The sequence below is a fragment of the Triticum urartu genome, chromosome 6A (genome assembly GCF_056163025.1).
Source record: "Triticum urartu cultivar PI428250 chromosome 6A, HENAU_Tu73, whole genome shotgun sequence".
NCBI lineage: Eukaryota > Viridiplantae > Streptophyta > Magnoliopsida > Poales > Poaceae > Triticum > Triticum urartu.
Window position 1 is genome coordinate 562525423 of NC_141878.1, and position 15791 is coordinate 562541213.

At 46.2% G+C, this 15791-nt stretch overlaps 1 protein-coding gene and 1 pseudogene across 1 annotated transcript; one reads left to right on the top strand and one right to left on the bottom strand.

Moving 5' to 3' along the window:
- Window positions 1-289: 289 nt before the first annotated feature.
- LOC147966338 (uncharacterized) lies at window positions 290-1244 on the bottom strand (annotated as a pseudogene).
- A 12586-nt stretch (window positions 1245-13830) lies between these two features.
- On the top strand, window positions 13831-15213 carry LOC147966339 (uncharacterized). Its single transcript, XM_087530794.1, has 4 exons — window positions 13831-13926; window positions 14592-14731; window positions 14820-15114; window positions 15175-15213. The coding sequence occupies exons 1-4, from the start codon at window positions 13831-13833 to the stop codon at window positions 15211-15213; spliced, it is 570 nt and encodes a 189-aa protein (XP_087386920.1).
- Window positions 15214-15791: the final 578 nt, after the last annotated feature.

Genomic DNA, 15791 nt, shown 5'->3' on the forward strand with positions numbered 1-15791 from the left:
AGGTGAGCAAAACGAAACCGCTACGAGCCGACGGAGGACACCACCACGAGGAGCGATCGTTCGGGAGGATCTGTAACGGACATGCCAGACCGAGGACTCCAAGACGGTGCCTTCAGGAAGGGTACGACCATGGACGTCGCCACCGTCCGATCCGAGGATCGAGTTTTCACCCGGACTAAGATGGAAGGGGAAGAAGCACCACGACGGAGCCTGCAAGGAGGACACGACGTCCACGGACGCCGTCACCGTCGACCAGACACAAACTGGGTAGGTGATGAACCCCGGTGCTTCAACACTTCCGCCGCCCCGGTCCGACAACACCCGCAGCCACACCGCCCAAGCGGCCATGGTTGCATGCCCGCATCCGAGCCGCGCAGCCCGCCCACGACCAACGCAGGACTCCCACCGCCAAGGCCACCGCCCCGCCATGAGACCACCCCGAAGCCACCAAAGGCCACGACTTTGCCCGGATCCACGACCCCAACCACCTCCAGAACCGTCGCCGGCCAAGCTGCCTCGAGGAGGGCCGCGACCACATCGACCGAGGGAAGGGGAAGGCAGAGAAGTGGCCCATGGCCACGACCGACACCCATGTCGGCTTTGACTTCCCGCCGGAACCCGTTTCGAAAGGCTAGAGCATCAGGAGGCATCGGCTGTCACCAGAAACCGGAGAGGGAGGGTTGCGGAGCCGTCTCCGCCGCCGCTTGAAGACGCCACGGGGGGATCCACCCGAGCCGAGCGCCGCCACCCAGCCGCGAGGGCCTGTCTGGGTGGGGGCAGCCCACCACCACCGCTGCCCCCCCCACCAGAGCACCATGGCGAGAGGGCCGCCCGCGACCGTGGCGCCGGACGCGACGCCGAAGCGCTGTCGGGGGCACTGCCGCCGACGCCACCACCGGCCCGCACCACCACCATGCCGCCCGCCGCCCGTCGAACGCCACCATCACCGGCCTGCTCCGGAGCGCCGCCACGCCCAGCCGCTAGATCTGGCCCGCGCCAAACCCTACGAGCGGGGGACGAAGGAGCCCCGCCGCCGCCGGCGACGGCCAGGCAAAGCCCCTTGGCGGCGGCGAGGGTGGGGAGGGAGGAGGAGGGGGTGCGGCGGCCGGGATCGGGAACCCTCCCCGACGCCTCACGGGTGGCGGCGGGGGAGGGGAGGGGAGGGGAGGGAAGGGGCAGTAAGACTGCTTCACCGCCGCCCCATATGCCCAAGTGCTCAGCGCCTTGTCTTCCTTCTCTTCCATGAGCACAGAAACACATGAGCTTTTTTTTGACAAATGCACACATGAGCTTCTATGTGACGCATTTTGCGTCAAATTACCCTCGAGACGTACGGGTGTGAGTGACCGGGCTGGCCCATTAAGCAACCGGCTCGCATCTTTTTCTGTACGACTGCAGTGACTCACGCGCACTATAATGACCCAGTGTTGAAGCAAGCCGAACACTATAGCGGCTCATGTGCACTGTAGCATGCATTTTTTCCGGATTTAATTTATTCTTTTAAAAGTGTACTTTTAGAGAGCGAACATTTTTGGAAAACACGAACATTTTCTAAAATTCTAGTTTTTTCTGATAAAATGTACACATTCTGAATTCGTGAACAAAATTTGATAACACGAATATTTTTAAATCTTCAATAAGTTTTTGAAAATGTGAACATTTTTTAACGCTCCCAAACATTTTCTAATAGTGAACATTTTTTTAATGGGAACATTTAGTGAAATTCCAAACAATATTTGGACATGCAAAAAAATAGAAATTCTCCAAAAATGGATATACAAATATGTATATAGAATTAACTATTTTGCAAAAGAAAAAAAAAGAAAATGTCCAAAGAAAATTGGTAAAAGAAACAACAAGAAATCAAAAGCAAAACAACAATGGACTGTCCAAGAACCTTCTAGAAGAGTCCCAAAATTGGAAAATTGTGTTCATTGGTACTACTAAATGGGCCGGCGCATCCTTCGCTCGTTGCCCTGTGTGTTTTGCCAACAAATTGAGGAGGCAATGAGTGTCCAATAGAGTTTTTCCAAAGGCACCGCAACCACCTATAGCGGTTGCGGTGTTGCCATCACTTATCTCATTGATCTCTTTGATTCAAACCATGGCATGATTTAAACAACTTTTACATGAATGTATTGGGCTCATTTCGGGGTGTTTTGTCTCACCACGGTTGAAGCCCCGTGCTACACAAAGTACCCTTGGGCCGGAGATAGAAAGTTCTTTAGAAGAGCGCACCATTACCCCATTATTTACCCATAGCTTGATAGTGGGCTGTTTTCCTTGCCGTAAAGAGGTCTTGTCTTTTCTTCGCTATTAGCATGCTGATTCATCATGATGGACACTGCTGATAGGTATCTCTTGGGAGCTTCAATACAACGACCAACGCGCTGGGGCAGACAGCACCGCACCCCCCCCCCCTCGCTCCCACGCGCGACCTTGGGACGCCCCAGGTGTGGGACGAGGCTCCCCTGTATTTTTTTTCGTTTCTTTTTGGTTCTACTTTTTCTTTAAGGAAGATCGGGATTTGAAACAAAGGTTAAAATTTCAAAAATGTTCACCCACAAAAAAAAGATCAAAATTTAAAAAAAATGTTCACGAATTAAAAAAATTCTGAAAATTACGAACATTTTTATGCACATTTTTTGTATTTTCATGAACATAATTTGAGTTCAGTATCAATTTTTTTAATTTCGATAAAAAATTTGTATTTCGTGAAATTTATCAACAAATTTCGAATTAAATCAACATTTTTAATAATTGGTGGACACATTTAAATTCAATTTTTTGAAAATAACAAACAATTTTTATTTTTAAAACATTTTCTGAATTCAAACATTTTGAAATTGATGAACAAATTTTGAATTCGTATTTAATACATATTTTTTAAATTAGTGAAAAGAATTTGAATTTAGGATGCACATATGATGACTATTTTTAAAATTAAATTTTGTTACTTCGATGAACAAAAATTAAGTTTCAAAAAATCTTCATCAATTTGGGAAAAATGTCCTCAATTTTTTTGAAATTAACAAACAATTTGAAATTTGTTTCTGAATTAAAACATTTTGAAATTGATGAACAATTTTTTAATTCGTATTTGATAAAAATTTTCTAAATTGTTGAAAAGAATTTGAATTTAGGATGCACATATGATGACCATTTTTTAAAAATTAACTTTTTTTACTTCGATGAACAAAAATTAAGTTTCAAAAAATGTTTATCAATTTGAGAAAAATGTTCACCTATTTGAAAAAAAAAGTTGCCAGATTTCACAAAATGTTCGTAAATTTGGAAAAATATGATAATAAGAAGTAAAATAAAAATGGAATTTAAAAAGAAAGGAAAAAAATAAGAATGAAGAAAAGGAGATAAAAATGAAAGAAAAAAACTATTTGGGTAGCTTCCAGAACCTTTCCAAAACCGGGAACACCTAGTTGGGTTGGCTCAAACATACGCAATGTGAAGCGAGGGGGTGCGCGCGTGGTCGCAATGCAGCGCGCCGAGCACGAAATAGAATCAGCCGTATTTCTCATCGCGAGTGGTAAAATAGGGATCGCTCACGTGAGGTTTCCTCCGGCCGAGCCACTGGCGAGCAAAAGTGTAGGTAACAATTGATGGTTCTGGGATTATTTCTTTTGAACATAGAACTTACGCAGACGCTCATTTATATATGCACATACATTCATTTTTATAAACGCATGCACGCAGATCCTATCCCTATGAGCACCTTCAAGATACTGAGCTGACACATCATCTTCAAATTACCGTAGTCTTCACAGACGCCTTCATAGCCGACAAGAATGTCTTCTCCCATTGAACGCATATTGCCGAAAAGTCTGAAATAAATTCAAAAAAGATGGCCACCAATGCAAGTCTAGAACTTAAACTTTAATGGGTTGATTCCACCACAAGAAATCTAACGATTCGAACTACGCTTGGTTCGCGTATATGGTACTACTTGCCTTCCCTGCATGCCTCCGAGATATATTAAGGTTTGCCTTGGCGCAAGATATGCAAAGTTATCAATTAAGGTTTGCAAAAAAAAAATTCTTTTGAGATTTATTAAGGTTTGCAAGTAGCAGTACCTTCCGGCCCGTGCTTCCCCTTCCATTAAATCAACTCCTACATTCGTAGAACAGCCTCCGAGCTTAACGCATTATAGAATTTTAAATTATATATCGCGCGGCCCGAAATCGATCGATGTTGGAGGTAGGACCGTCTCATCGAGCTCAAGCTTAGCAGCCGCTGTTGCCTTCCCAACGTAGTACTTGAGATAATTGCAGCGACAAGAAAAGGCGGACAGACAGGTATTGCGCCCGTACTACATGGCGTGTTTGCCGCACAAAGGGTCCCCTGATGATCTGCTAGCTGCTGCCAACAGCCAAGTCTGCGTGTAGTGTGCCAATCGGCAAAGCAAAAATGACGCCGAACTTTGCCCGAGTGAAGGGCAAGATGCGTGCGAGTGCTGCCATTCGTAGTACGTGGTCTGAATTTCGGCATATTTTCCACCACGGCCGCAAAGTAAAAGTCACCTAATTAACGATCTGTTGATTAGAAGATCGCTTTACTACTGCCTACCTAAGTACCGGCCGGGGGGCATCGATGGGGTCAAACCCATCCGATCACAGCAAAGATCGACCCATCTCCTTGGCATGAAACTGAAGATCCGCCTGAAAGCAAAGGCAACAGCAGCACCCACATCCACTATCCACTACACCGAACAGCTGCACCAGAACGGAGGGCTGGTGCATCATTAATATCCGGTGACAGTCGGCAGCATCAAACTCAAATTAACAAGTCTTCATGGTACAGCTAGCCAATTGCATTCCATCCGGCACACTCAGTTTATCTCCACCTGAACCTGCCATGCCTGGCTGGGCTCGACATGGCACGGGACATGGGGGTGGAGTCCAAGGCAAAGAATACGCTCGCTCCGTCGGCACAGCACCACGACGTGCGCCTGTCGCCGCGCTAGAGCACACATGTCCGAGCAGAGGTGCTGGTGCATGCATGCATCAGAGATCGACGGCCCAGGCGCGTCCTTTCTCGGGCGACACGATCGTGCTCCCGGTGCGGTGCTCCATTGATCGGTTCGGCGAACGGTCGGCTGGTTTTTGGACACCTCGCTAGCCTGATCCTGGTACTACGTGGTATTATCTTTCACTTTCAGGTTTCGAACTGAATCGTACTACGTGCCCCTTTGCAGCAAAATGCGCTACAGTGTCCACGCAAGGATCCATCTCTAACTGACGCACCACCTCAATCTCGGTCTAGCTTGCCACCTAGTTTCTCGGAGCGGATGAAAGAGGAAAGGACGTTTTTGCCGGGGTCGTTGCCGGTCGACATCACTCATTTGTGGCGTGTGGTTAGTTGTTCAGGTGTGTGGGAGTGTTCGATTGCTCGGTGTAAAGCTTTACACGCGCTGCTCTGTACGTGGTTCCCCACGGTTCCGTAGCACAACGGCTCCCCACCGGACGACGCGATCCCATCCGAAGTAACCACGGAGCACGCGACACCGCAGCATGCACTCCAATGTATGAATTGCTCACTCGTGCGACGAAAATCGGGCGAAATCTGGCACGAAAAGCACGTCGATCGAGCGCTCCGTGCCGACTTTTCGCTCCCCGTGCACGACGCCAACCGAACGGCGCCCCGGTGGCATGTTTCCCGGCATGAGCACAAGTGCACAACGTCAAAAGCGTCGGAATTACTTGGCTCGCACAAGTCAAATGCGCGCGGCGGCGGCGGCGGAGAATTAACCCGGCGACCCAAGCACGTCGGAATGCGTGGTGAAGCTCAACTCAAGTAGAAACCAGGGAAAGTTACGGGCACGTTGGTGATGTGGACGGCGGTCTCCGGCGAGGACGAAGGCCGGAGCCGTGGTGGAACGGTATTCTCCCGCCCTGACAAGTGACAACGAGCGTCACCGTTGACGCCGGAGACAGTACCGAGCAAGGCAGAAACGAAATGTACAGCCGGTAGCTTCCAAGACCAAACGCGTGTCGCTGTCACACAGCCACGATGACCACATGACAACTGTTAATTACCGCATTTTTCTTCTGATGAATGCTTCAGTAGCCGTGCAAAACAAGCATTGAAGAAGTGATTCGATCGGACTAGTACTAACGTGGGTGGTGGTATCCTTATCCTGACACTACTCCGCGGTGGTATTAGCTTATTAACTAAAGCTAATACCCGCGTTTACGAGTCGCTAATTGTTAATCAGCGGCGTGTAAGACCGTCTGAATCCTGGATCTATGTCGAGATTCGCTCGGTTTATATATGCCAAACGCTTCCTTCATGTGCTGAGCAAGGCCCACTCTCATATTACTGCTGAGCTACAACGAGATTAAGTTTTCTTCGCTGTGATCATTCGTTACCTAATTCGATCACAAAATTTGCACTAAAAAAGCAAAAGGGGTCACTCCCTAGTTGCTAGCTAAAAGAACACACTAAAGTACGACCGACAGTAATAATAATATCCCACAAAAGTGACCACTGCTAGCTAGATGCTATGCTCGATTGGATTAAGTTATCCGCTCTTAGGATTTATCTTTCGCAAACCTCATGCTTTACTTTCTGGTAAGGGTGTGGCTAGATCACTACGACTTAATCAAGTCTTAATCAAAGTGACTAAATATATAAAAAGAAATAAAGAAAAAATTTAAATGAAAATTTTCCACGGATCTCGATGTAAGATCTCACAAATATAGCATTGACTGTCGACTGAGATTTAGCAATCCCATTATGTATAGCATTGACTGTCGACCGAGATTTAGCAATCCCATTCTGTATAGCATTGACTGTCGACCCAGATTTAGCAATTCCGTTCCGGTAATGACTCTGACCATTGACCTTACCTGTGTTTTTTTTCTTCCCACAAAATCGCCAAGTTGACATGCAAATACATTGAGTCGTAGTCCTACTGGGTACTCTCTTCGTTTCGAAATGTAGTACTGTGTGTTCTTTTTTTCAAGTTAAACATGTCTACATTCAGTCAAGTTTATAGAAGAAAAAAACATGAACATACAAATTAGTATCATTAGATCCATAATATATTCTATATTTTATTTATTTGGTATTGTAGATGTCAATAGTGTCTTCTACAAACTTGGTTAAACATACATATTTGATTGTTGAAAAATCGAATATGCTCTACATTTTTGAACTGAGAATGTATATTGTAGCGTTATGAGAGATTTGTCTTGGAGGTCAAGCCCGAAAAATTACCCATCTCGTCGGAATTTCCTGCCGAAATATCGGCCCCCCTACTCAGGCCCAAAAGCAATAGGCGGAAATTCCCATTCCACCAGAATATTTCACAGTCTTCTCACCATACCTCCTGAAAAATATTCCCCTCCTGCTAAGGCCTGAAATTCCTGCCAGAACCTTCCCGTCAAAAATATTTCTCTCCCGCTCAGAACCAAAAGCACAATGTTGGGAAAAATTGATGTCCCACGGGAATATTTCGCGCACCCACCAATGCCTCCTAAATTTCTTTTGCTCCCGCCAAAATTTTCATCCAAGGCCCAAAAGTCTACTAGAGTTCAAACAAGACGCAAAAAAGAGAGAACACCTAACCCCTACCACACAGCCTCACTTTCCCCTAAATTTAAGGGAAAATTAACCAAATACTTCTCAATGAAGTGCTTGAGCCAAAAAGGATTTATCAAATATATGCTGAGGTTTGAGGTTTTGGATCTTACTGGAGTGCCCGAACCAGAACCAACATCCAACCAAACCAGATATTTTCAAATTTTAGAAGTCACATGTGATTTTATTATCTTCATAGATGTGCGACTGGATATATATTGTCAATCAAGTGGGAGGTAAAAGATGCAAACAGTTTCCCACCAAGAAACTACAAAACCAAATTCAACGGTGCCAGATAAAGAGTACAAGGGTGCAACACTTCATTTTCAAAGAGCCGGTATGGAACAAGACCTTTAGCTTGTGTCAACAAGAGATTTTTTTTTTATCGGTTTGGCATCACTGAACAATCGAAAGTCCCCTTCACAATAAAGCGCGCACAATCACGATGGAAGCATGCTCACTCCAACGAATATACCCACACCAAACCAAACCAATCGCCAACGCCAAGTATATATACGTCTACAACAAGCACCACACTTCAAGCATTTTAATTTAGCCTACCCGAATACGGTGGAATTAACGTGCAGCATATGCCATCTCCTCTTCCGATTCGGCCGACCAATCATGCAGGCGTAATATGCTTAGCACATGCTTGTACAAAACCAACTCTCTCGCCTAGGTCACACACACACATGCTCACGTACGGATTACTATTTTGTTGCTTTGCCCTGGACAAGGCTGGCCGATCGACTATACTACTACACTCCACTACTAGGATCGAGATTGATCGATCGTCCAAAAATGTCAATTATATATGCCATCTTACCGGAAGCATCTACTCTGATCAGCTGTCGTGTTCTTGGGATGGACCACCCATCCATCGTGGGTCGTCTGAAATAAGTGTTTGTTGGTCAATGTCATGGTAAACAAGAGCTTGTCAATAGCCTTACATGTCATATCTACTAACTTGTCCAAGCGCCTGCATGTGTTGTTAGGCTGGTCGTAATGGTAGTATCATAGCTAATATCATGCATGCCAACTAGACAATTTTGATGAGGTGTCATAGTATTAAATAAAAAAAAGAGGATGTAGTATCATATCATGATACTATATCATAATAAATGTTATACTACTTTGTGTCATGCATGACAATAAATAGAGTACTACATAATACGAATATATGATACTAGTAGTATATGATACTCCCCACACACTAGCATATGCATGGAATGGAGTGGAAGGATATTCTTTCCTTGGTTGGCCAATAATTGGCACAAAACAAGCTAGCCTGCCTTATCTAATGCTCAAGTACGTTGGTTCAGTTTCTTTGCCTCTCCGGTCGATGTGCCTAGCTTCCATCTGGAAGTTCCAAAGTCTGGTTCATGTCACGTGAACTAGACGGCAGTCGGCAGTACGCTTAGGTTGGATCTTGTGGCTACGGCTAGGTGTGGAAAATGGATGGCAAAATGGAGCTGTCGTGTGCAAATATATCTGTCCTAGCCTAGCTAGTTTACGTGGCCGAACGAGGCGGCGGCACAACTACGAAGAAACAAGCTACTACTTGTGGATGGTAGAGTTAGCTAGTTATGTACAGTTGGTACAAATGACGCCTAACTTGTCATATCTCGAATTTTTGTCATGGCGTACGTACGTAGCAGCAAAACGACCGGGAAAGAGTTAAATCTTGAAGAGATCAATATTACTCACGGGTAAGAAGTGCGGTTAGCTCACTCTTCATCTTTGTTCTTGTCAGAAGAACGTTAATGACGACAATCATGCAGGATAAACAAATCTTAAAGACGGCCATTCTCAGGATGAGAACAAGAAAAATGACTTTTGGGTGGAAAGCAACGTGACACAGCTGTTTAATCCCACGAAGCAACGTGAAGAAGCACCGGTCGATTATCCATGCATGCGGAGCTAGTCCACACAAAGAGAGCTTGCAGCTGAAGGCAGGCGCGCGCCACCTACTCAGCGTGTGATGCAGAGACACTCACAAACACACAACACGCACAAGTTAATCACGGTCACAAAAGAGAAAAGATAGAGCCGTCAGCTATCGAAACCACCATCTCGATCGAGATCATGCAACTGTACCAACCGATCGGACAACAAGCACGCGAGGAGTAACCAGCATACTTGCGTAATACAACTACAGTGCTGATATTTTTTTTAAAAAAAAACTACAGTGCTGATTAACCCTACCATGCAGGTTTTTATCTGAACGTAGTCAGGAACAAGAGATGTTAGGGCATCTCCAAGGCCCTTAAACTGCCTGCATACATCCAGACACGGTTTGTCATCCAACATCGGTTTGTATTGGTCCATCGAACGGTCCAGACGCTTTTTTCAGCAAACCCGAGGCAAATGTGCGGGGCTCTATGGGAGTTCGGACAGCAGACACGTAGGACTGCGACACCCCTGGCTTACCCAAAAATCTTCCCGGACCCCACGCCTCCCTTCTCCCCATTTTCTCTCCTTCCTTCTTTCTTTGTTTCCTTGGTCGCCACTCCACCACCCCGGTCGCCATGCCACACCCCCGTCGGAACTCTACGTCTCCGTCACCTCCAGCGTTCCAGCTGAGCTCCGTCCCGCGTCTGTACTCTATGTATGCGGCTATTTGAACATGAGAAGTCTATATATCCGGCTATTTGAATGTGTGGACTTTAAAAAAAATGAGAGACGAACGGATGTATGCAGGAGGAAATTTGCGGGTCGTTGTTGGATATGCCCTTACCTCCGTCCATCGTGACGCTGATCACGTTTTTACGCAAACTGTACTATTGCGCGCAAGGTGCGAGTGGAATAGGATTCGTCATCCATCTCACAGCTGCTGGAGCTTGGTGATGTGCAAATTACCCGTTGGGCCGGACGTTCTTTAGAGCATCTCTAACAGTTCCTGTAAAGTTGTTCTACGGGGTATTCATATTATTTAGGAGAAGTTGTCTGGTGAGGTCTTTTCTCACTTCATGTAAACATCTTCCCCTAAAATATTTTCCTTCAATCTCACATCAAATAGGGGCACATGCAGGGAGGGGAGGGGGGGGGGGGGGGGCGATCAAGGGAGGTGGGCAGGTGGCGGCGGGGGTTGGGTCGTCCGGGCAACGATAGGGAGGGGCCGGGAGGCAATGGCGGGGAGGTGGCGTGACGAGGCGGGTGTGTAGACGACCTTGGAGGTGCCCTGAAACTACAGTAGTTGCCTCTCGCCAAAGTTACGTGTAATATCTTCTTCCCGTGCATGGAGTGTAAATTTTGGAGATTATCTGGGCTCTCTTAATTTTTTGCGTGTTTAAAAGAACCGTTGGGGAGCATTTTTTTACCCAACTTCCTCTCAATCACAGTTATTTTATGAATGTGGGAACCGTTGGAGATGCTTTTAGAAAATTCTTTGTATACCGTTTGGCCATCCAATCCTACCATTAGAGTATCTCTATTTATTTATTTATTGACTTGCAAAGTGAGTTTCTACCAATTTCATTAAGAGGGAAAATGGCAAATGCAGAAAAGATTGATTACAAGGAAAACTAGACAGGAAAACACAAAAACAACAAAAAGGAAAAGGAAAAGAAAAACATCCACCGACGACAACATTAAACAGACCATTTCCATCTAACACAATCTTTTTACGAAATGATTGTAAGCAAGATCTTTGGAGAAGTCTTCAAGAAGAAAAGTGGCATTGTCGTTGTCGTCGTCGGCATCGACCACAATCTTTCACCCCAGGCCCGCACAAGACCACTCCACCGAACCCTGGGAATGACCCAGCCTACCCATTAGCTCCCAACTTCGCTCCCTACTCCGACTAGCCATGACCCAGTGGTGAGTAAGAACTCTTCGACAATGCCTCCAAGTAGAAAAGGTGCCCACTAGAACTAACATCGGCCCATGTCAAAGAATCAGGCTTTCACCTGGAGCCTTATGATGCACCACCTCTACAGATTTCGGGGAGGGAGCCAAGCCACAACGAACCTACAAAGGCCGAGCCTCGAATCTGCTGATATTCAACGATGGCAGAACAAGACATATTGGATCAAAAGGATGCCACGGCAGCCACATCACCATGGTGGAATGGTAGGGTGGCCACCGGCACCACCCCACCACCACAACTAGGATGTCGCGCAACACAACAAGGCAACCGATGCCATTGTCGTGGAGCACGCGCTCACAAACACCCATGACACACCATATCGCCCACCATGCCACCACCACCGCATATCCTCAGGTCTTCGCGCCGCCACTACCATTGTGCCCTCTACGCCACCACTAGCACTATGCCCACGGTGCCACCACCACCGCACCTACAACCTCAAACGATAACCACTGAACCGACATCGGATTTGTTGGGGAACGTAGTAATTTCAAAAAATTTCCTACGCGCATGCAGGATCATGGTGATGCATAGCAACGAGAGGGGAGAGTGTGTCCACGTATCCTCGTAGACCGAAAGCGGAAGCGTTAGCACAACGCGGTTGATGTGGTCGTACGTCTTCATGATTCGACCGATCCAAGTACCGAACGCACGGCACCTCCGAGTTCAGCACACGTTCAGCTCGATGACGTCCCACGAACTCCGATCCAGCAGAGTTTCGAGGGAGAGTTCCGTCAGCACGACGGCGTGATGACGGTGATGATGATGCTACCGACGCAAGGCTTCGCCTAACCACCGCTACGATATGACCGAGGTGGATTATAGTGGAGGGGGGCACCGCACACGGCTAAAAGATCAGTGATCAATTGTTGTGTCTCCAAGGGGTGCCCCCTCCCTGTATATAAAGGAGTGAAGGAGGGGGAGGGCCGGCCCTCTCTATGGCGCGCCCTAGGGGAGTCCTACTCCCACCGGGAGTAGGATTCCCTCTTTCCTAGTAGAACTAGGAGCCCTTCCAAGTAGTAGGAGTAGGAGAGAAGGAAAGAGAAAAGAGAAAAGAAGGAAGGATGGGGCGCCGCCCCTCCCCCTAGTCCAATTCGGACTAAGCATTGGGGGCGCGTAGCCTCTCCTCTCTCTTTCCCCTAAAGCCCAATAAGGCTCATATACTCCCCAGCGAATTCCTGTAACTCCCCGGTACTCCGAAAAAACCAGAATCACTCGGAACCTTTCCGATGTCCGAATATAGTCGTCCAATGTATCGATCTTTACGTCTCGACCATTTCGAGACTCCTCGTCATGTCACCGATCTCGTCTGGGACTCCGAACTACCTTCGGTACATCAAAACACATAAACTCATAATACAAATCGTCACCGAACGTTAAGCGTGCGGACTCTACGGGTTCGAGAACTATGTAGACATGACCAAGACACGTCTCTGGTCAATAACCAATAGCGGAACCTGGATGCTCATATTGGCTCCTACATATTCTACCACTACTAGGGAAAACCTTATACACAACATCTTAGCAGTAGCGCTGGACAAAACATGTCGCTACTGCTACTTAGTAGTAGCGTTTTTAAATAAACCGCGCTACTGCTACTACTTTAGCAGCAGCGCGTTCCGCCAAACGGCGATGCTGCTATATTTGTATTGGGCGTAGATGGCTATCCCCACTTAGCAGTAGCGCGTACCACTGACTAGTGCTACTGCTACGGCCCGTAGTAGTAGCGCGTGTCTCTGAAACGCGCTACTACTTACTTACCTTATCCTGGAGCGGTTCACCCTGGACAGTCACTCCCTCACTCGCTCTCGCCCGTGCCGAACCCGTACGTGGTCCGCCGCCGCCGCGCTGCTCCTCGTCGAGGTACTCTCTCCTTGCTCCACCCCCTCCTCCTCCGGCCGCCCTCCTGCCACCGCCCCTCTTCCTCCTCCTCCGGCCGCCCTCCCTCCTCCTCCTTCGGTCGCCCTTCCCCCTCCACCCTCGCCCCTCCCTCTTCCTCCTCCGGCCGCCCCTCCCCCTCCTCCCCCCGCCCCCTCCCTCCTCCGATCCCACCGGCCTCCTCCCCCTCCTCCTCTCTCCTCCTCCTCCCTTCCCCTCCTCCCTACTTTTAGTAAGTGTTTAAAATAATTAGTAAGTAAATTAATAAACTAGTTGAACCCGTTTAGTTTTAGTAAGAACTAGTTGAATTAATAGAACTAATGTATTTTTATAAGAAAATTAATATAACTAGTTGAACTAGTTTATTTTTAGTTTATTTCTATTTATAGTAAGTTTATATTTAGTAAGAACTGTTTGAATTGATAAAACTAGTTGAACATGTCACATTTGTTGTTATTTTTTTAATTTGAGCAATTATTCTCGTATCGATGTCGTTCGCTAGGGTTTTATTTATAGGGTTTTTGTTTTGTAAAAATCAAGGAGCCCCTCCATCATCCCCGTCACCGACCCCCTCCGACCTCGATGTGAGACCAGTCAAATCTCCATGTCAATATGAGTCCTATAAGATATGATGTAGATAAAAACATGTATATCTTGTGTTGCTCAAATAGGATATGTGGTTGCCCAAGTGGCCGATCATGTTTATGTTACACCTCCGAGTGGCCTATGTTTTGCCGGAGTGTTGATTAATTTCCATTCTGACAAATTTCAGGTGCTCAATATGTCCTGTTTTTAGCAAAGGTCATGCCGGAATTTTTCGTGAATTTTGGCATGACTTGTGCTAGATGTAGGAAATATCGAGTGGCCTGGATTTTCTAGAAAAATAATTAAACAACATTTCGGGTTGACATTAAGTCTGCCGAGGCTCCATCACCGAAAGTCGAAAAATCAATGAGGAAGTGTATCCACCATATATGAGAGAGGACGAAGAATCCCGACTGTTGTCGTGGGGGTCATTTCTCCTTCTTTTCCTTGTGCTAGACCTTTGTTATGCACTAGGGAAAAGAAGGAGTAACGACCATCACCGACGGTCGCATATGTCAGAGAGGAGGAATCAGTGAGGGAGAGTCTCCACCATATAGACTCGGCAGACCGATAGTCAACCCGTGATGAATAATAATGATTTAATTTAATTTTTATAGTACATATATTTAATTGTACAAGTTTAATATTTGAATTATGAACATAGGAAATGTCGTACTCGGACGACGAAAGTCTCTCGGGGGAGTGCTCTTGGTGCCACGACCATCGGGGTTTCTGCGACAGGCCTCACCTGGACGAAGATCGGCGCTTCAGCATTAAGCTCGAGGAGGCCTTCGATTGTGATACGTTAAGCTACGACGCAAAGTGTTTTTTCATAATTAAGCTCGACTTGTAGTACTTCAACGTGTAATTTTTGTCTTTTACAATTCGACTGGCTTATCCCATGCCATGCAATACGCTATGTCTTGGAGAGGATGGGTTTTGAAGATCATGAGAGGAATGAAACAAAGAAAATTAACCTAAGGATCCATTATGGTATGGATTTTGAGGTAAATCTATACAATTCTGAGAGTGTATCCCATTTTGGTTGCCCGGGTTGGAAGCACTTTGCAAGATGTACGATTTTTAAGAGGGTATGTTTGTCACCATGGACCTTGGTGATCCTAACATCGACCAAGACAATTTGGATATTTGGGTCTTTGTTGATACGCTTCCAATTCTACCGCTATGTGAGTTGTCAAACATAGTTATTAACTAATTTATATTGTTCATTTCAAAATAGTTGATAGCTTATTTTAATTGTTCAAATAATGTGCGAAACATGGTAGGCAGAACCTACTACACTGATGGCTCTGAGTTAACTTATCAGGAGAAAAATCATCTGGTCGCATTTTGTACTAATCTTGAGAATTACAATATCTATAATAAAATTCCTCCACATTATGGTCAATACGTGCCACTAGTGCACGTCTTGAACTACGGTAACATCCATGAAGATGTCATGGTAAGATTTTTTACTACTACGACATCCATGCATCTTTTGCATAAATTCTTTTAAAACTTAACTACATTGATAACTACGAAGTTATTACTATGTTTTTCAACAGAAAATTGTAACACCCTCGATGCGACTATATCTCCCACGTGTCGAGGCACGACTTAGAGGCATAATCGCATTGAAGGAATATGTCGCAAGTTAGGCAATCTTCACAACATCCCATGTAATATAGATAAAAAAGGGGAGCTAATCAAGTACATAAAATAGCAATACATCATCCAAACACTCATGGCCCGACTACGGCGCCAAAATAAAAGATAACCCAACATGCGACACAGTCCCGATCACCCCCAACTGGGCACCACTACTGATCATCAGGAAAGGAAACATAGTATCGTTGAGCGTCCT